General features: G+C 34.3%; 1 protein-coding gene across 12 annotated transcripts in view; it reads left to right on the forward strand.

Annotated features, from left to right (window-relative positions):
• Window positions 1-22,211, forward strand: part of pcbp3 (poly(rC) binding protein 3) — a 129,979-nt gene that overhangs the window by 81,395 nt on the left and 26,373 nt on the right. For all 12 annotated transcript variants that reach the window (XM_056465793.1, XM_056465794.1, XM_056465795.1 and 9 more), the window contains exons 6-11: window positions 14,280-14,446; window positions 14,713-14,736; window positions 17,005-17,037; window positions 17,208-17,324; window positions 19,667-19,798; window positions 21,855-21,983. In XM_056465793.1, coding sequence (XP_056321768.1) covers window positions 14,372-14,446; window positions 14,713-14,736; window positions 17,005-17,037; window positions 17,208-17,324; window positions 19,667-19,798; window positions 21,855-21,983 — 510 coding nt within the window. In that variant the 5' untranslated portion in view covers window positions 14,280-14,371. The remainder of the gene's footprint in view (window positions 1-14,279; window positions 14,447-14,712; window positions 14,737-17,004; window positions 17,038-17,207; window positions 17,325-19,666; window positions 19,799-21,854; window positions 21,984-22,211) is intronic.

The following is a 22,211-nucleotide window of genomic DNA, read 5'->3' on the forward strand; positions in this document are numbered from 1 at the left end:
AACTATGTTAAAACTTAACCTTATAAGTTTTTTTTTTATTCTTCAATTCGCTCCATTAACCAGAACTGGAAGTAGCATATTGTGAATTGTGTGTGCACATATTTACATTTTTACGTTTAGTCATTTAGTAGATGATTTTGTTCAAAGCGACATACAAATGAGAAGGATGTACAGCATATGCATATGTTTATCTAATCTCCTTCTGATAGATTTATGTTACATAGACACATTTGAACATAATTGATTTGGTTTGTGCAGAGGGGTATTTTCTGCCTCTCTATTTTAAATAAAGTATTTTTTTGCTTCAAAATAGTTATGATTTTATGATCTTGCCAATTTGTTAGCTATATATAGCAGTACAAAAGTAATTTATATTAAACAGAAAGTATGAGAAATGCAAGAAAATTATCTTCTGTAATTTATTGTTTTTGAATTACTTCTGTGAAATTAAAATAACTAAATATCAGTAAAATAATGTTCCATCTTCATTTAGTATAAAGAGCATTTTTCTTCATAGTTGCTGGCTATTTTGCCACAAGCACCAATTCATTTCTGACTCCTACAAGACTACTTAGCTTTTAGCTGACGTCACACATTTCTCTTTCTCTCCTCCAGTCTGACTCCATGTTTCACTCTGAAACATATATGATTGTGAGCATCATTTCAGGTTTAATTTAAACATAGACTCATTTTGAAAATGTCCCCATATATACATTTCTGGAGATCGCGAATTATGGAGCCAGAAGTATGTATAGCTGTGTTTCATCTTTAAAACGAACGATACGGGGCGGTAAGACACAGTTCCTTTTCACGCTTACCTCCGTATGGATGGCTTTTCCACTGTTACCAGTTTGTCCAGTGGCTCACCCCTATGTCGGCGGACTTGAGATGCAGAGAGTAGTTGACCACGAAGATGGGGTTCGAGTTCAGCCAAGAACTGTTCCAAAAAGACAAAAACAAGCCAAAAAATAAAATAAACAAGTAAATAACAGGGTGAGAATGTTATCTAAAATCTGTAAAATCTGAAAATGTGGAAAAAATCAGACTGCCACAAGGGCTTTTCTTTTTCTAGATTGCTTTTTAAAACACTGTCGGTTGGGTTTAGGAAAGTGGGTGGTTGGGTCATTTGGTGCTTTTGAAAACTCAATTGGTTAGGTTTAAGGAAGGAGTCGATCGATCGATCGGTCGGTCAGTCAGTCAAACAGTCAGTTGACAGCAGGCTCTGGTAGATTTACGCAAGAATAACAGGGGCGAATGGCACACACAAGAGAAATTTGATCTCAAAAGCATACACAGCAGCCTCTAGTGGATTTGTGAAAACAAAAACTGTGAAAAAACGTACCTCCTTGGACGTATTTGTCACTCTCCAGAAATGTATCTAGCGGTACGTTTTCAGAATGAGCCTGGGTTTGTTTAATGTGAGTGGCAGCAGTATTCACGTTTATTATTTTTTTTTGTCAAAGAAATATCATTCAATGAAGGTGCCCCCCCATGTACTGTCCCCACATTTCTATAGCTTTGTGATTTGCCCAGTAGGGGTCAATAGCTTTGAGCAGTTGACAAATGGCTTGTTTATGCAGTCTTTTTTGGGCTCCTGATGTAGAACTTTCTTTCCATTTCGCATTAATTAGAAAAACAGCCTATGGTCTGAAAGAGCATTTTGATTTATTTTCTCATTGCAGAACTGCTTAAATTGCAGTGGACATTTTTTCGGGAAGTGGAGTGCATGTGCATGGTTGTGTGGGAGTGAATTGTGGCCTCAGGTTCTGTCTCCTATTATTTTTCCCTATTACAAGGTCAGATCGTTGTAAGCAATGCGGTTATTATTTTTCTTCCTCTGTTACAACAGTTATCAAACTGCTCCATGTATTCACTTATTCTAACCTTCTTTCTCTTGGGAAATCACCTGTGGTCAGGAGTGGTGAAGGTAGGCTAGTTATTATTACCTTGAAATCCAATATACAATAGTCTAATGCAGTATTTCCCTACTCTGTTCCTGGAGGCACACCAACAGTATATATTTGGATGTTTCCCTTATCTTACCCATTAACGTCATAATTTGGAGTCTCCTTTTATTTTCTGATTAGTTGGTTCAGGTGTGTTTGATTAGGTCGAGGTTGAACGTGTTCTGTTGGTGTGCCTTCAGGAACAGGGTTGGGAAACACTGCTCTAATGGATGCATGGGCCGGTATATAATTTATATTTTATTCTAATTTATCTTTTCTGCTGGAGATACTGTTGTCCTAAAAAAATTTAAAATAAAATAAATAAAAAACATATACCTTAGGATCGGTATAGCAGAAAAGTTGGCCGGTTTTGAAACCTTGACTTTTCCAAACTGCGGTATACCTTGAAATCGATTATCCTGCCATGTCTACTGTAATGTACACCAGTGTACAGTGTAATATTTTTCATTTATTCACTAATTTTAGATAATCCACAGATCATTTAATCAATAATCATTAATATTTTTTGCTATTAAATTACATTTTAACAACAATGTAATTATTAACTAAATACTATGATTACTACTACTACTACTACTACTAATAATAATAATAATAATAATAATAATAAAATGTATGTGTGTGTTTTACTTGTATTTTTACTAGTTGTTTTTAACTATCTTTGTGGTTGTAATTTGGATTTATGTCAATCTTCTAGGTCAGAATATTAAATTGATATTTACTATGTTTTAGGGGTCAGAGCAATGTACTGTAGTGTACTTAAAGGGTTAATAAAACTTTAGAAATTACTCATACATATCTCAAAAATATATCTACATTTATTTTAGTTTTTTAGCATAATTTATAAAATTGTATAGAAATAAGCAATTGTAAGTATTTTTGTTTAACTTTAGAATGTGTTTTTTCTTTTATTTATTATTATCATTATTATTATTATTCTCATTGGTTTATAGATTTTTATGCTTTTTAAGCAAGTAATTTTAGTTCACCCAAAGTTAATGTTCTGTCTATAAAATTCTGAAAATTACTAATCTTTGTCAAAAATATTTTTTAATTTAATATGTATTTTTTAAATTTTTAGCATAATTTCTATACAATTTAAAGTATTTATTTTGTTAAATCTTTAGTAAATGTGTTCGCTTTTTAATACATTTTTATTATTCTTTTTTGCTTATTAACAATTAAAATTTTAGTAATTGACTCTATTTCGTTTAGTGAATGGATGTTTCCCAGTGATAGGTTGCAGCTGGAAGGGCATCCTCTGTGTAAAACATATGCTGGATAAGTTGCCGATTCATTTCGCTGTGTCGACCCCAGATTAATAAAGGGACTAAGCAGAAAAGAAAATGAATGAATGACTGTTTCTGCTAGGCGATGTGGAAAAAATGCAATCTCTGTAATTATTTTCTATATTGAATGATAACAATATATATTTCGATATAAGTTGTTAATACTTCCAGATTTTAAAAAGTACCCGACAATGACCTAAGCCACAAAAATTAGAGGGTCCATTAAACGACATAACATATTTTCGGCCAATAATTTTTCAGTGGCCGAAAATTTGGTATATCTCTAGTATCAACACACTTTTAGATTCCCATTTTTTCACATTTCTGCTGTGTGATTGGCTCTTAGATCATATAGAGTAAAAAAAAAAAATCGAGAGCTTTTCATTATTATTGACATAAATTTTATCGCGATTCGATATAATATAATTTATCGGCCCAGCCCTAATTTCATTACATTTCCAAGGTAACATTTCTGAAATTTAATTTTATCTATCTTTTTTTTAATTCAGTAGAATCATTTAAAATAAGGTGTCCAATAAATATTAAATGTACAATTGCATGCGTGCAGTTATTTATTATTTAAAACTTGTTTATTTATTTATTTTTATTAAACAACATTAATTGTATAGCTACCGTATATATCATATTTTGCTGGCGGTCATTTATATGAATTAAAACGAGACATTATTGTGCTTGCGTTTTGAAGCAAAGTGGAGAGAGCTAGAAAAAGGAGCATTTTGGAAGCACTGCTTGACCAAGCGTAAAGCGTGATTAATTCAATAGGTACCACAGAGGAAGAGGCCAGAAGCTCTATAGAGGAACGGCTGACCCACTTTCTGTATCCCGAGCTTCAGCAAAGACTGAGCTTATCTACCACCGACTGAAGATAGCAGACTCATGATTAACATCAAATAGAATTCAAATCTCAAGTGTTTCAATGGCTCGTTATTTGATCTGCTCATACTTTCCTGAAAGGCATCGGAAATGGGCTCTCTCCTAAAAAAATGCACACTTGGACATCAATAGCAAGTGGCTCAAAGACCGTGTATGTTTTAAGGGAACATGAGTGTGTTGATGCAGCCATTGCTTTTGCTCTGATGACTGCAGAAATCAGCGCACAGATGTAGCGTTCAGATGTTCTCTATTTTCTGATGGCTGTTGTTCATCCAACCATCTTGTTCTGTGTATTCTGGGAATTTTGGAGAGTACTTTTGGCCTGTGGCTATAAGTAAACCCACTTTTCACACTCTTACTAATTAGTCTGTTATATATAGCAGTATAAAAGTAATTTATATTATACACAGTATATTACATGCAAGAATATTATGCACTGTACAATGTTTTTATTGACTTCTGTCAAAATAAAATGACAAAATTTCAGTGAAATAATGTTCCATCTTCATTTAGTGTAACACATTTTTAAAAAAAAATATCAACCCTTTCATGCATATGATCACACCGGTGTGATCAGCCTTGGCTGGTCCCTGAATCATACAATCACACCGGTGTGATCAGAATGTTCAAATCAAAAAATCTAAAGTTCAAATCTGATGGCGCTCGCTGAGGCATAGAAAGAGGTCATAAATCACAATTTACCCGTGCTTTCAAACTAAAAATATTTATTTTAGGTTTTGGGCATTCAAATACACATAACTACAAGCTAAACATACCACTTAATGTTTGTAAAATACACGCGGATGTCTACAAAGACAGCAATAATAATTGTTTCTCAATATAACTGGACGATGTGCTTTGTTCAAGATACACACTGTTTATGTTGCTAAAATATTTTCTCTATTCCTCTCCCAGATAAACACTTGCTTACCTTCATGCATTTCGGAAGAAAATTATGAATAAACATGACATAAATCCAGCAACTTGGATCTCTCGTACGGTTGTTGCTTGAAGGGATACAGCTACGATCGGAAGTTAACAAGAAGTATTAATATTATTTATTAAATTATGCATTAATTGTATTTTATTAGCGTCTATTCTTACATCAACCCTAAGCTCAGTCCTCACTGTAATATATTTTTACAGTTTAACAAAAATGATGCTAAGTTGGCATCAATATCCTCAGCTGTATCCCATCTTGACTTCACCATGCTGCAGAACAACAACGGCGTTACCCATTACCCGTCATATAACAAATAATACAATCGTTATTAAGCTGTTTGAAAGACAAAATATATGTTCTATCACAAATTTGAGGATCTGAGTTTCAGAAATTTCACAATATAATTAGAACATCTGTCAATATTTACAGAAAAGGGCAAAAAGAAACAAAATAGGATTTATACATAGATCATTGGGGTTGGTGGGTCGCATGAAAGGCTTGACGGGTCGCCATTGGAACTTTAGAACGCAATGGATTCTTAGTAATGGTCACAAAAACACCTCACGCACCTGGAGAGTCACCTGGAGGATTTTAAACTCACGTGTGAAAGGGTTAATATTCTGACTTGAACATATTCAAGTAGATGGTTATTGTTCAAAATTTCTTTAATTTTATTTAATAAGACATTTTTTATAGTCAATTGATTTTTTTTATACAAAATGAATAAAAAAATTAAACAGGATGCATTCTATTGCATGTGAAAAAATAAAAATAAAGCTTATCATTTTTTTAGTTTGAAGACCATATTTGATATACTCATTGATCTATTTATTCATTTATTCTATTTACTCATTGAGATATTTATTCATTCAGTTGAACAGTCATAATGTGTATGCTCATTTATGTATATCATTAAAATAATTGATGTTTCAGTTCTTTCTTTGAAAGTCTGTTCATGTGTGAAATGAAATATTCAGCTTCATAATATTTAGGTTAGACTTACTGTAACAATAAGCTTCTGTATGTTTACATTACACAAAGTCAGTATGTTTAATTAATCTTAATATTAATTTCAACTAGGGATGTCAAAATGAATTGTTTCTTCGATGCACCGTAATGCAGACGTGAACAATTTGGTATCGGTTCAGTAATAATCATAACCGGTTATTATGTACTGATGTCATTTATCTTATCACATATGCATTATATGGCGGTAGCTTACTATGGCAGGGGACAGCAAGTAATTAAAACGCTCCAACTACTTAAAAAGCACATAACTGTGCACAGTTCAGTTCATTTTATAGCCAATCGCAGTCTTTTCTGTTGAGCGAGTGATCAATCATGGGTGTTTATGAACTCAACAATGCTCAAAAGCAAGCGGAATAATATTCACATTAGTTTATTTGCTATGAATGCTCATTTTGTTCTGTGCGTGTACTTGAGTTTTGTTTTGATACATTCAAAAAGAGTGTTTTCTTTGAGCAGGTAAAATTAAAGCTACAGTTCATATATCTGACAGCTTGTATTAATGGACAAATTTGTATTGCAAATAGTATATAAATATATAGATTTTAATACAAGAATTATTGTGTTGCTAAGTAAAATATCCAATTGTTAATGGAAAGCATCATGAATGCACCATGATGCACTGAGATATCGAATTAAATCGAATCGATGGCTTGAAAATCCAAACCGAACCGTGAGACCAGTTTAGGTTCACACCCCTAATTTCAACATAATATTATGTATAATTTTAACTAGCATACTATTAAAATCAAAGCCCTGATGATGTAAAAGAAACACCTCTTTTATGTCTCCTCAAAATAAACAAAGACTTTTAAAACTGTAATCCTCCAGGCCGCCTTAACGGTTCACTAAACATGATCATCTAAGTAATAATATTCATGTTATTCAAGCTGTTTTGTTTTTTCTCATTGAAGCACCAGATATGGAGCATTAGCATCACATACGAGATAAGATTGCCTTTCCTCCATACAAATTTAGTGTATTTGTAAAGTTGCCACAAGGTGTTCGCAGCTCGCCCACAGCCGCCGTGTTGTTTGTTGTCTTACAGGCTGATTTAATTAGATAAGATTTCATGCGGGCTTGATCTCGAAGGCGTTTGAGATTTAAGTCATCTGAGGCGGATGAAGTGAGTCATGAGGAGACGTGAAGAACATTGTCTGCTCTCCGTGACCATGAACACACACTGCACATAAACAAAGTTGTCACTTCTATTAATCCTGCTCTGTGCAGTCAATTCTGCATCCAGCTACACATTCACTCTGCAGAAATACAAGCACATCTATGGGAACAAGGGATGTTGATTTCCAGAAAAATTCTCATGATCAATAATCTTTAAATTAGAGATCAAGTCATTGGTTTATCTTTAACCCTAGTGATGCAAAAAGTGTCTACTTTAGTGACACATTGTGACGGACAGATGCAAATGACACTCTAAATTTAATTAAATTCACTTCAATTCATCTGTATTTCCATAGCTCTTTTTTACAATGTAGATTGTATCAAAGCAGCTTAACATAGAAGTTCTAGTAAATTGAAGCTGGGTCAGTCCAGTTGAAGTTCAGTTCAGTGTGGTTTAATTTTTACTGTTTAAACACTGAAGAGCAAATCACTCGATGCGCAGCTCCACAAGTCCCAAAACCAAGCAAGCCAGTGGCGAAGACCAAAACTTCTCTAGGGCCTAATTTGTGCTGGAACAAGCCGGATCCTGCACCTCTGAAATCCCCCTCCTCACACGCTAACCCCTTCCCTGACTCTTAACTTTCTTCCACGACTCCCCAACCCTCTTCACTTTCGTCCGCGACACAACACATCTCCCTCCTCCGGTAACATGCCGGATCCGTTACATTTCATCAACAACATTTAAAAACTCTTAAATTCAATGAAATATTATCTCATAGGTCTTAAATAATTTTAAACAGGTCTTTATTTTCCTCCGTCCAAGTAAATCTACCCAATCAGGCCGACATCTATCCAATCACCAACAATCAATCTCAATAAAACCTTTTTTTTATAGTTAAGTTTTTTATTGCAAAGAGATCTAAATTATATTAGCTGTTTGGCATTTTTACAGCAATTTCTCCAATTTAAAATCTCTAATCAGGGAAAGAAAATTACAAACAATTACACAATTCCTCATGATAATAACAGAGCAACATATCACTTTACATAGTACATCATACTCAATCAAAAATATACAGTTGTTGGCTTTTGCTCAAAATTATGTCATTGTCACCATAATAAAAATACTTTTAGCAATGTTAAACTTGTCATTTAAATCAAAAAAGGAATATTATATTGAAAAAAAAGTGTGTACAACTAGATGTTTCTTGTTTTAAGACATTAAAATATGTTGCTAAGATTTAATTACATTTGATTTTCTGGCTACTGACCAGGTCATTAGTAGTAATTATTAATGTTTAACCCTTTATGAGTCTAAAATTGTATTCATAGCAGTCTTAAAAGGGTCTTAAAAGTCTTAAATTTGACTTGATTAAACCTGCAGAAACCCTGGTAAGTGTATCGTCTGGCTGATTTGTGTCCATTTGCTGTGGTGTTTCGGTGTGCTCTTAACTCAGATTACAATTTATTTTTTCTGCAATCTGTGCTAAGCAGGAGATTTGCGGACAGCTGGCAGCTCATCTCATAAAACCATGCAAATCTCTTCTCATCTTTCCTTTGCTTTCTCTGTGTGTCTCTTTCTCCCTCACGTCACCCCAACATTTTGTGTTTAAAAGTCTTCAGCATGCCCCTTCTCTCTCTCATTTCTCTTTCAGCGTGCTTTTGTCATCATCATTCACTTTTTTGCCGTCTTTATGGTGCGTCATCGGAAGGTCTGCCAGCTGCACTGGAGCAGCTTAATGTTTCAATCTCTCAATTGCTGTTGATCCGCAGACCCACAAAACAGTGTAAAACAGGGACAGCTCTGAGTTACACTACACAAACACACACACACACACACACACACACTCATTATAACAGCTGAGCATGAGAAATCAGCAGACGCAACATACAGATTCACAGAAGCCTTTTGCACAAAAAAAGGTTTATATACAGTATATTGTAATGGGGGTGACATGGTGGCTCAGTGGGTTAGCACTGTCGCCTCACAGCTAGAAGATTGCTGGTTCGAGTCCCGGCTCAGTTGGCAATTCATGAGTGAAGTTTGCATTTTCTCCCCGTGTTGGCGTGGGTTTCATCCAGGTGCTCCGGTTTTCCCCACAGTCCAAAGGCATGTGGTACAGGTGAATTGAATAAACTAAATTGTCTGTGGTGTATGGATGTTTTCCAGTACTGGGTTGCAGCTGGAAGGGCATCCACTGTGTAAAACATTTACTGGAATAGTTGGCAGTTCAATCCGCTGTGGACACGCCTGATTAATAAAGGGACTAAGCTGAAAGTAAATTAAATATTTGTAATGTACCTTGTATTGCTTGCAGTTTTATTCAGTTTGGACACAGTTTGGGACATTTTCTGGTCCCCATGAGGTGAACAGCTCACAAATCAACCAAAATAATGTATTTTGAAAATGTAAAAACAGCAGGTTGTTTCCTGCGAGGGCTTGGTTTAGGGGTAAAGTTGGGGTTCACTTTTGGTAGAATATACATTTTTGTACTGTATAATAATCATTATGTCTGTGGGAAATGCCTTTAGAGAGAACTGTACAGGTGTGTATGTGTGTATTTATATTCTACACCTATATATTATATACTCTACTATTTATATTCTACACTTATATATTATATACTCATATATATGTTATACACTCAAATAGGTGTTTATATTCTACACCTATATATTATATACTCATATACATATATGAGTATATAATATAAAAGTGTAGAATATAAACACCTAAATGAGTGTATAACATATATATGAGTATATAATATATTAGCGTAGAATATAAATACCTAAATGAGTGTATAACATATATACGAGTATATAATATACTGTATATAATATATACAGTATATTATATACTCATATATATGTTATACAGTATATGTATACATTATACAGTATGTTATACAGTATATTATATACTCATATATATGTTATACACTCATTTAGGTGTTTATATTCTACACTTATATACTCGTATATTCCACACAAAATCAAAAATTAAAACATTTATGTCTATTTATTTTTCTATTTTATCTCATTTTCTATTGTTCAATTGTGTTAATATTAAGTTCTATATGCTTTGTTTTTTGTTTTGTTTTTCCTTGTCATAATCATGTAAAGTTGAAATGAATGGACTTTATGCTTCTGGGTAAAAGTACAATCAACTTAGAGCTGCACGATATTGGAAAATCTGACATTGCGATATTTTATTTTGGCACAATATATATTGTGTTATGAATACAATTTCACCAGGTAATTTGAATATGATTCTCTATTTGGAAAGATTTCATTCATTTAGATCGACTGAGATGATCATGTCTTTTATTAATGCAATCCATTTGCATAAACGTGGTGGATGAGGAGATTCCCCCCCAATGTGTACAGTGCTTTGAGTGTCTAGAAAAGCGCTATATAAATGTAAGGATTATTATTAATATTATTGTGAATTAGAATAAATTACAAGCAAAAATAAATAAATGAACAGTGCTTTATGGTTTTCTGGGGAGTCTAACAGTATACAAGTAAAGGAATTGAATCAAATGTAAAATAACATGGTCATCATTGTATAAATAATAATCATTGTTTATTATTATTATTTTTTCTTTAATAAATAGTCTAATCCTGCGATCTGACTATTGCAGATACACACATTGCAATAACGAAGCTCAAATTATATGTTGTTCAGACCTAAATCTAATTGTGTGCGTGTGCGTGTGCGTGTGCGTGTGCGTGTGCGTGTGCGTGTGCGTGTGTGTGTGTGTGCGTGCGTGCGTGTGTGTGTGTTTGAAAATTTTCTGTTTCTGGATTTACACTTTCTATGTATTTTTTTTGTAAAATTAAGTGTTTACGTTTTATCTTATAAACTACTGATGCCATATTTACAGCTTTTTCCACAAGTCTTATGTTTTCAGTCTTGTTTATCTTCATTTTTAGACAATACAATACAAAAAAAAGACTATCACAACAAATAATTAAAAAAAAAACATTGATTATTTTGACCAATTAACATTTGCTGGACTACACTGTAAAAAAAAATGCTGAGTTCCACACAATTCCTTCATGTTGTCACAATACAAATCGTTTGAATCTTACAAATGTAAGTGGATTGAATATAAAACGATTAAGCTGTCCCCAAAAAACTTAGGAAATGTGTTGATTCAGCTCATTTTAAATAAGTAGTTTCAACAAGCAGCAAAAGTCTTTTTGAAGAAAGTGTTGTTGGATCTTGGAGTAAAATGACCATTTGCATTTTACTCAGACCCTCACCCTAAAAACGACAGTAAATATTTGTTTTACTTTAATTCACTTTGTGTTAATTATTTAAAGCACTTTAAACTGAATTGCTGTTTCATTAATTTGTAGTCCTTCTTGTTTCACTCTTTTCATTCCATTCCCTGTAATACTGTATACATTTGTGTTGAATGTTTCTCATTCTCTCTTCAGCCTTTTTAATCATCATGACATTGATGCACATTTGCAGTGTATTTGTGTATTTGTTTTTTATCTACAAGAGTTTAACAAGATCGGTTTGCTTTTAACTTTGTGACTTTATAAGAGCTCCGTCTTACACTGGCTTTAAAGCGGATGATGTGTTTGGCTCAGCTGTTACATATGCTGAAAGCCCAGTGACTGCAGCAGCTGTTGTATATTGAAATTAATTTAAGATTACTACATGGCAAATATCAGCTTTAGTTGATGTGATTTTTTGTGAAGTGCTCCCTCTTGTGTTCAACACAAGATATAATATAAAAATGCTTTTAATGATGGTGTTAAAGGAATGCGTCATATACATTATTATAAGCTGTTCTTACTGTTTTTGGTTATTATGACAGAAAATAGTAATAATAATAATAATAATAATAATAAACAAGGAATTTCAACTGAAGTTCACCAGGCAAGTTCAAAAGACAACACCATATTTTACTTGAAGCAAGTGAGATAAAGTTATATTCAATATTGATTAATAGAAACTACTGATCCATTTTGAAAAAGAATGATTTGGTAACTGAATAAACAAAATAAGGTTTTATGAAATAATTAATATAAAATCTTTAACAAAGCAATACATTTACCTTTAAACTCAGTTTTTTATTACTATTCTCATACAGTGCATTTAAAAATGACAATAATTTAAATATACCATGACTAATAGTAAAGACATGTTATATTATATTATATTATATTATATTATATTATATTATATTATTTATTATATTATATTATATTATTGTATTTATTATGTTATATTATATTATTGTATTTATTATATTATATTATATCATACTATATTATATTATATTATTGTATTTATTATATTTATCATATTATATTATATTATATTATATTATATTATATTATATTATATTTATGTTATTATATTTATTATACAGTTGGCATTTCTGTGTGGAGTTAGCATGTTCTCCCCGTGTTTATGTGGGTTTGCTCCGGGTGCTCTGGTTTCCCCCAAAAGTCTAAAAGTCATAAGCTACACTATAGATGAATTGGGTAAGCAAAATCGTCTGTAGTATATGTGTGTATGTCCTGGTCCTCCAGGTTGGGGGTGGTGCGTTGGACTAACGATCCACCTTGTAAAAATGATATGTTATGAAACACCAACATGGTGCGGCTAAATATCAACTTGGATATAAACGGCCCTGGGAGTAAGTAAGCATTATATATGTTTAGTAAATAAACCTGTATATAGAGTTGAAGTCAGAATGACAGTAAATAATATTTTACTAGATACTTTTCAGGATACTAGTATTTAGCCTTAAGTAACTTTTAAAGGCTTTAACTAGGTTAATTAGGATAACTAGACAGGATAGGGTAATTAGTTCTGAAGACTATGGTACCAAAAATAGCTCAAAGGGGCTAATAATTTTGGCGTTAATATGGTGTTTAAAAAATTTAAAACTGCTTTTATTCTAGCTGAAATAAAACGAATAAGACTAATAAAAATATTGCCAGACATACTGTGAAAATTTCCTTGCTCTGTTAAACATCATTTAGGAAATATTTACAAAAGAAAAAAAAATTCAAAGTGGATTTAATAATTCTGATTTCGACTGTATACAAACCATTTTGAGGGATGTAAACAACAACAATGCTCCTAATGTGTTTCCTGTTTTAGATTTTTACTTTCAATAGCTTCAGGAAATCCAAAAAGGTCCGCATATTGATAAACAGACAACTGTGTTTACATTAGTTATGACTGAATTGTCTCTTGTTACAGGAACTGTTCATGGACCAGTGATATCGGCATATTGAAATAGTCTATATATATATATATAAACTGCTTTTATTCTATTCAAATAGGACTTTCTCTTGAAGAAAAAATATTATCAGACAAACTGTGAAAATTACTTTGCTCTGTTAAACATAATTTGAGAAATATTTAAAAAAGAAAAAAAAAATGGTGCATGGTGGCGCAGTGGGTAGCACGTTCTCCGGTTTCCCCCACAAGTCCAAAGACATGGGATATGGGTGACTTGGGTAGGCTAAATTGTCCATAGTTTATGTGTGTGAATGAGTGTGTATGGATGTTTCCCAGTGTTGGGTTGCAGCTGGAAGGGTATCCACTGCGTAAAATATATGCTGGATAAGTTGGTGGTTCATACTGCTGTGGCTACCCCAGATTAATAAAAGGACTAAGCAGAAAAGTAAATGAATGAATGATTAATGTATTGGTATGATTAGTGTATGTAAAGCATACATAAACCGGAAGCTGTGACTTTTTATATATATATATATATATATATTGTGACGCAGCTCATTAAATGAGAAACAGTGGAAGTGGCTTATATATTCTACTGCGAGCTGGTTGAATGTTGTAAAGTAGGCATTTAATTCAGAAAGATCGCAAAATGGGCTTTTGAAGGGTTAGTTTTGATTTCATTTGTACTTTAAGTATTTCGTATGAAAGTTAAAATCATGTCAGAAATACATTATATTTGAACCTGGAACATTCCTTTAATTCCAAGCTTTCATTCCACAACCATCTTCATTTCTGATGTGTTTCTCATGGTCTCTGTGCAGGTGACTGGTTGGCTGCTGTACCATCATTATCGTCCTGCTCCTGGGGATTTCCTGTCACGTGACCATATTCCTGCTTCACCTCCACTCCCAGTATGGAACCCAGTAAAGTGCAGTCGGAGGGCGGCCTGAATGTGACCCTGACCATCCGGCTCCTCATGCACGGCAAGGTAAGCTGAGCCCGCAGAGGGGAAGCGGATGATGATGATGATGTCAGTGTGCCCGAGGGACGTATCCCGTCCCGTCCTGAACCACTCTTTCAGGCCAAGGTGAAGCAGGGGTTGTTGAAACCACACTGACCTTTTAGACTCATTAAATCTCAGTGAATTAGAGCTTGCTGTAAAACAGAGCAGTTTAGCTCAATTAAATGTGTTTATATGCTGTATTGAGTGACAAGAAGCTTGCTAAATATTTATTTATTTATTTTTTTCTGCAGGAAGTGGGAAGCATCATCGGAAAGGTGAGTTAAATGTTGATGTTGTGTGAAAAATAAATGTGGAGGAATGACAGAAATTACAGAATTTAGATTTTTGGGTAAACCCTGCCTTAAATGGCCACTTGCTAATATGAAATATGTAATACCTTATACAACAGTTCTTGTAAATTCAGAGTTTTTTTAAGTGGTCTTGAATTAGATTTTTTTCCATAGCTGCATATATGTTTACACATGCGTCGGTGGCGCAGTGGGTAGTACATTCGCCTCACAGCAAGAAGGTCGCTGGTTTGAGTCTGTTGGCATTTCTGTGTGGAGTTTGCATGTTCTCCCCGTGTTCATGTGGGTTTCCTCCAGGTGCTCCGGTTTCCCCCACATGTCCAAAGACATGCGGTATAGGTGAATTGGGTAGACTAAATTGTCTGGTGTATGCGTGTGAATGAGTGTGTGTGGATGTTTCCCAGTGATGGGTTGCAGCTGGAAGGGCATCCACTGCGTAAAACATGTGCTGGATAAGTTGGCGGTTCATTCTGCTGTGGGGACCCCAGATTAATAAAGGCACTAAGCTGAATGAAAATGAATGTGCATGTGTGTGTGTGTGCTTGTTTTTGTGACATATCAGGACATAAATGTGTGTAATGGGTATGACCAAATACTATAGAATACACAAGACATGTCACAAAAGTGTAATGGTCAATATGGCGAATGAAACCCCACCTACTAGTACAGGAGCCAGTCTGACATAGACTGCTATAGACTGACAATTCTCCTGGGGGAAAGGTCAGACCAGACGTTTGCTTTTACGACAGTTTGGTGGTCAACAAACACACTGGAATCTCAGCGAATACTCGCTTCACAGACATAAGAAATAAAGCCAGATAAAGCTTGAAATCTGTGCTTTTAAATGAACCAAGTGCACTTGAAAACAAAAGTTTTTTGGTTTTGTTTTCTGTATGAAACGAACATGAGGTACAGTCCGTCCCGTCAAATGCACATCACATGACAGCAACTACTCAAACGTGTAGCTTTGATTTCTGGTGGAGATTCACCATCAAGTCCAAGTTGTGTGTTACTTCAGAAGAGCACACACAATCTGACAAACCATCCTAGCAGGCACAGGACATCAACATGATGTCAGATTGATGTTGTACCCAAACATCGTGCCACATTGCATTTTGTTTGGAAATGGAAATCAGGTTGACGTCAGAACCTAACGTCAGGCTGATGTCAATGTCCAACGTTGGACAGACATAGCATTTTGGTTACTTTCCAATGAAACCTAAAAACAACCAAATATCAATGTCTAATGATGTTACAGCTTGATGTTGTGTGGATGTTACCATTGTGACATCTATCAAATGTTGTATTTTGGTTGCCATACCTGACGAATAAATGTCAGTATTTGACGTCTATATGACATTAGATTTTGGTCACTTTCCAACAGAACCTAAAATCAACCAAATATCAATGTCATTTCACATCGATATTGGTTGTCAAAATAACACTGTCCTTAAAAGCTGGCAACCTAAATCTAACCTAATATTAACATCTTATAACGTTGTGTGTCTGCTGGGATTATTCAGTGGATGATAATGTGTGGAACGGCTATAAATGAGGTTGCTCTCGTTCATTCCGAGTGCGCATACGCATAGTTTGGGCAACTTGATGAAATGCTGATTTTGTTTGATTCAGAAGTTTAGAAACGATACTTATGATATGGTGGTTGTTTAATTTTATTAGTGATTCCAAATATGTAATGTAATCGTAAGCTTGGCAAACAGTTCTGGAGAATTTGATGTTTCCCCATTCAGACAGAATGCCCAAGCATACAGCCCATGAGGCGTTTCAAAGATGGCCACTGAGTGAAATGACTTGCCTTAAAGGGACTTTGGGATGACAAAGGTGTTACAATGAAATGGTGAATTGTGAGGACGAGCTTATAAATCATATAGACTGAGCTTTTTTTATAAAGTAAAAGTATACACTGTTTCCTGTGAGGGTTGGGTATAGGGAAAGGGCAGTGATAGGGCAATATAAAATACAGTTTGTACAGTATAAAAACAAGGAAAGCCTATGACATCATTATCTGTTTTATTGCCAAGTGTGCTTACACACACAAGGAATTTGTTTTGGCTACAGAGCTTCCAGTGTACATAAAGTGACAAGTGACAATACGAAAATAAATATGAAAAAAGAAGACAAACATTAAACAGATGTTAAAACGGATGTTGAGCTTGTGAATGTCCCCTGTGTGTGTTTTGAGCACATATTAAGATCTTTTTATTTTTGCTACAGAAAGGAGAAACTGTGAAGAAGATGCGTGAAGAGGTATGTTTTTTTTTTTCAGAATTTTTTAACCAATTCCTGTTAACATTTGCTTTGTTTTTCATGTTTGTAAGTTTAAGATGCGATCAGGGTTTTAAAAGCATTTGGAGTTTCTAAGAAGCCAAGCAGAACAAGAAAAAGAAGTTCTTGACTTGACTATTGTCGTTTTACAGAGCGGCGCTCGCATCAACATCTCAGAAGGAAACTGTCCCGAGAGGATCGTCACCATCACTGGACCCACAGATGCCATCTTTAAGGCCTTCGCTATGATCGCGTACAAGTTTGAAGAGGTATTGCTTTTGTATGCACTGACATGGAAACTAGGGCTGAACAATATATCGTTTGGACATCGTCACATTATTTATCAAAGATTAACAGATAAAGATAATATTAAATATTACTGTTTTTTCATTATGTATACAATGTTTTACATTTAATTTGTCAATTTCTGTACTTGTATACTGTTAGACTCCCCAGAAAACCATAAAGCACTGTTTATTTATGTACTTTAGATTGTAATTTATTAAAATGTTTGCAGATGCGCTTCATATAAAAATATTTAAAGTAATGAAATCTTTTCAAATAGAGATATTCAAATCATATGGTGAAATTATATTCATATCGCAATATATATTGTGGCAAAACAAAATATCACAATGTCGGATTTTTCCAATATAATGCAGCCCTACTTCAAACATTTACCATTTGTAAAATATTACAAGTATTTTTAACATTTTTTAATATTTCTTTAGTATCTCTGCTATTTCTGCTTAGAATTTTGTATAAAATCTGTGGATTTATCCTACAGTAAATGATTTGAGAGTATAGTCATTGAAAAAAATTCAAACATGAAATAAAAAATATTAACTTTTTAACTTTTATTTAAGGTTTACAATGCAAATGCAATTAGATCGATTGTTTGGTACACAAAGGAAGTCTCTCATGAGTTATAACAACTCTCAGGAGTTATAACAGGGCTATTCAATTAGTTTGTCATGGGGGCCAGTTCATGAAAAGCATCCCAAGTGAGGGGCCGGAGAGATATGACTTGCAATACGAGTGATGACACAACAGCATGTAAGAGCCCATATGTTGTATTTTTGCTCCTTAAGTCACCCACGTTGTATTTTTCTGCATTAAAATGTTAATATGTTGTATTTTAAAAACTATATAATATCAGACAATAGGTGCATTGTACAATTTTTTTACAAACTTTCAAATGTTGTATTGCAAAGCACAACAAAAGCAGTGTATTGCTTAGGTAGGCTTCTTCTACATTCAAACACATTCATATGTTATATTTTAAACTGCGTAACAATTAGGGATGCAACAATTATAGATTTTGGCTGTACGATTATATAGTCTGAAGAACAATCATGGTTTGACAAACATCACATCTAATGATAACTGTGTTCAAGCATATTGGCATACTTTCTTACATTGGAAATATCGAACTTCATGCGGAAAAGACATGATATGTGAATGGCCCGCTGCTATAGTTAATTCAGTGTGCGTGCATATTAGCCTTGGTGTTTAAGCTCGGAACTTTAAACTAGCGCACAGGTAGCATAACTTTGTTTAGTTGCAGTAGTTTCGATCTGTGCAACAGAAACGTGGCGCTGAGAAGCGTTTACGATGAAGTATCCAAATCTTTTCGGCTGCTCGCGGCACTCGCGTAATGTCAGGTGACTCACGCTCTGCGCAGCCCTCGACTGCAGCTCGTGCTGTACTGAACAGACGCTCACTTCATAACTATAGCGACTGCTTTTCGACTGATCTAAATTTATTTTTGAAATCTTGGTCACATTATTTGGAGGGCTGGTACAAATTGCCTCGCCAATTGAATAACCCTGAGTTATGACAATCAATCAATAAACAAACAAATGAATAAATCTTTATTTCTTAGAAAGTTCAAAAGAACAGCATTTATAAAAAAATATTTTTATTGTAACAATGTAAAAGTATTTACTGTCACTTTTAATTAGTTTTATTTAAAAAAGGATTTTTTTTTTTTACAAAATTTCTTTTTATATATTTGATAGACACAATCCAAAAGACGAAATGGCTTCAGCACAAAAAATTCACAATAAAAAAAATACAGTAAAACAAATATCAAACTGTTCATGGTTTGAAGTCTGAATATATACACTAAATTCTGTTGATTGAGCTAGATTAAAGTTTTATATTTATTCATTCATATTCTTTTCGGCTTAGCCCCTTCATTAATCAGGGGTCGCCACCACAGAATGAATCACCAACTTATCCAGCATATGTTTTAGCAATTTAGCTTGCCCAATTCACCTATAATGCATGCCTTTGGACTGTGGGGGAAACCGGAGGAAACCCCTGCGAACATGGGGAGAACATGCACTTCACACAGAAATGCCAACTCACCCAGCTAAGGCTTGAACCAGTGACCTTCTTGCTGTGCCACCACACCACCCTAAAGTTTTATATACTTTGTGCTGCTCTGATGTCTTTTGACCAAAAACAATAACCTTAAATCAATACATCAAGCAATATAAAACAAATCAGTTCAGCTCTATCAGATTGAATGAACCAATTCTGTTGTTATATCCATAGAATATAATTTTATTACTTATTATTTATTTACTTTTTGCTATTTCTTCAGGATATAATCAACTCCATGAGCAACAGTCCAGCCACCAGTAAACCTCCGGTCACTCTGCGTCTCGTGGTGCCCGCCAGTCAGTGTGGCTCCCTCATCGGCAAAGGAGGATCCAAAATCAAAGAGATGAGAGAGGTATCATTACCATTATCCTCATTTTCAAATCATGGATCACTTTTACAGGCCTGTACGGCTTCAACTACAAAGCCACAAAAATCTGTGTGCGTCTTAAACAGCTTTTACACTGAATACATAAATTAGGCCACTGGTAAGGACAGAAAACTGACTCTCTGACAGAAAACTGACTCGCTGACTCTCTACACAATGGGAAATTCATGATAGCATGAGACTGTTCTTGTACAATGTCATTCACTAGTATTTATGAACAACAGCAGAACTGATTTAGCTTCAGACATTCATGTTAATGTTTCATTTTAGTGATAATTTGATTTAAAAAATTTATTGATCGTCTAGCACTGTTTGCTTATGATTAAATAGAAACTATTTATGGTATGCTTTTATCAGATTTTATTCATGTCATATATTTTGGAGCTTCAGAACTTCCTTTAAGGGAAAATAGTGAGAATCAATACTTTTTGGTTTTAATATTGCATTGTGGGACTTTTATGGAGTGCTTTGGTGCACTGAAAGTATTCTGTCACAGAGACAGCCCTTAAAATGGCAGAATCAATAAGCACTAATAAATTAGGGAGCTGGTTGAGATGCACCCGTACTTGAAGGGTTAGTTCACCCAAAATTTAACATTTTAATTACTCACCCCTTATATCGTTCCAATCCACTGAGGCTTTTGTTCATCTTCACAACACAAATTAGAATATTTTAGATAAAATCCTGGAGCTTTCTGATCCTTCATAGATAGCTATGGTCATGAGGCGTTCAAAGTCTAGAAAAGGAACCAAAACATTTCCATGTGACTTTGTATGTTCCATGGAACATACAAAGCTCCATGAACACTTTTATATGAGAAAAAAACAGTGAAAAAGTACTAGTATTACTATGGGCAATAGGACGCTTGTGTGTTGTGCTGTGGACTTTAACAGCAATACATAATTTTAAAAAAAAATTCAAGTTGAAAATGATAATTTACCCCAAAAATGTACATTTACGTACCCTGTACTCATTGTTGTGTTTAAAGCTTTTGTCATTACGCTACTTCAGTGTCTCTGAGTCATTCAGAAATGATTATTAAATGCTGGATTAATGCACAATAAAGCTTTTATTACCACAGTTTTGCAAACACGTTTTATACCATTTCAAATATATATTTTTGTGCATGCTGTTTAAGTGCACATACATTGTTTGCCCATAGTGTTTACATGGTCAGCATACAGCAAGTAATAGAGCAAGCATTTGGTTTGGGGTAGCTTTTGCAGCTGGACATTGCTTTACAATGCTCTTGATGGGTGAACATTAGCCAGTGGGAGAGTGTCGTTTGTCACTCCAGGTGTGACTTATTCATGACTATTGTCACTCCCAAGCATACAGTATTCTGACCCAAAACAAACTTTACAAAATGTAAATCATTGTAATGTTTTCTTTGAATGAGAGAACAGAATAATTTTCACATAAGTGTGAAGTAAATATCCTAACCCACAAGACTGGTTACACAAAAGTCTTGTTGAGGTCCATTCAGTTTGGTCTTTTGGACCTTATTTCATGCACTAAGGGGGAATGTCAATCAAAGTGTGAAATGTGATCATAAAAAAATATAATGAATACATTTTTTGGATATATTTACGCACTGTTGCCACACAACTGTGTTTAAACCCCTTACAAATTATTTTTGCATAATAGGTTCATCAGAATAAAGAAACTCATACAGGCCTTACAGAAGTGGATGGCAAATGATCAGAATTGACACTTTTGAGTGAAATGTCCCATTAAATATATACGTATGAATGATTTAAATGTGTTAATATGCAACCAATTGTCAGTCTTTCTATCCACCCTGACCTTAAAAAAAAGTGGAAGAGAGCTCTGTTTTATGGAAATCACGACAACCCTATATTGTGTTCTTCTCTTGTAAATGATTTCAGTGAGAGCGTCTGCTTGCATGCAGATGGCAGCATTTGTCCCAGTGTTCCCCTGAGAGCAGATCACACCATCATCAGCGGAAGTGTTGCTCTGAATAGTAGCTTGACGTTGTGCTTTTTTTTTTTCCTCACTTCAGTCCACAGGAGCTCAGGTGCAGGTAGCAGGAGACATGCTGCCCAACTCCACAGAGCGTGCAGTGACAATCTCCGGCACCCCGGAAGCCATCATCCAGTGTGTCAAACAGATATGTGTGGTCATGCTGGAGGTACAGTAGTGTACAGTATTATTCAAAGGATGAATCACCCAGAATGAAAATTGCTATTATTATATAAACCACATATAATTAATAGGCCTCTAGGTTATGAGCTTGTTCAGGACTGTGCTTTTGTGAACGTTTTTGAGGAGTCTAATACATGCTGTACATTATATCATATGATTGATTTTTTTTTTTTATTAAACCTTTGTCATATATTTATGCAAACAGTTTAAATTT

This window comes from Danio aesculapii, chromosome 9 (assembly GCF_903798145.1).
Source record: "Danio aesculapii chromosome 9, fDanAes4.1, whole genome shotgun sequence".
NCBI classification, from domain to species: domain Eukaryota; kingdom Metazoa; phylum Chordata; class Actinopteri; order Cypriniformes; family Danionidae; genus Danio; species Danio aesculapii.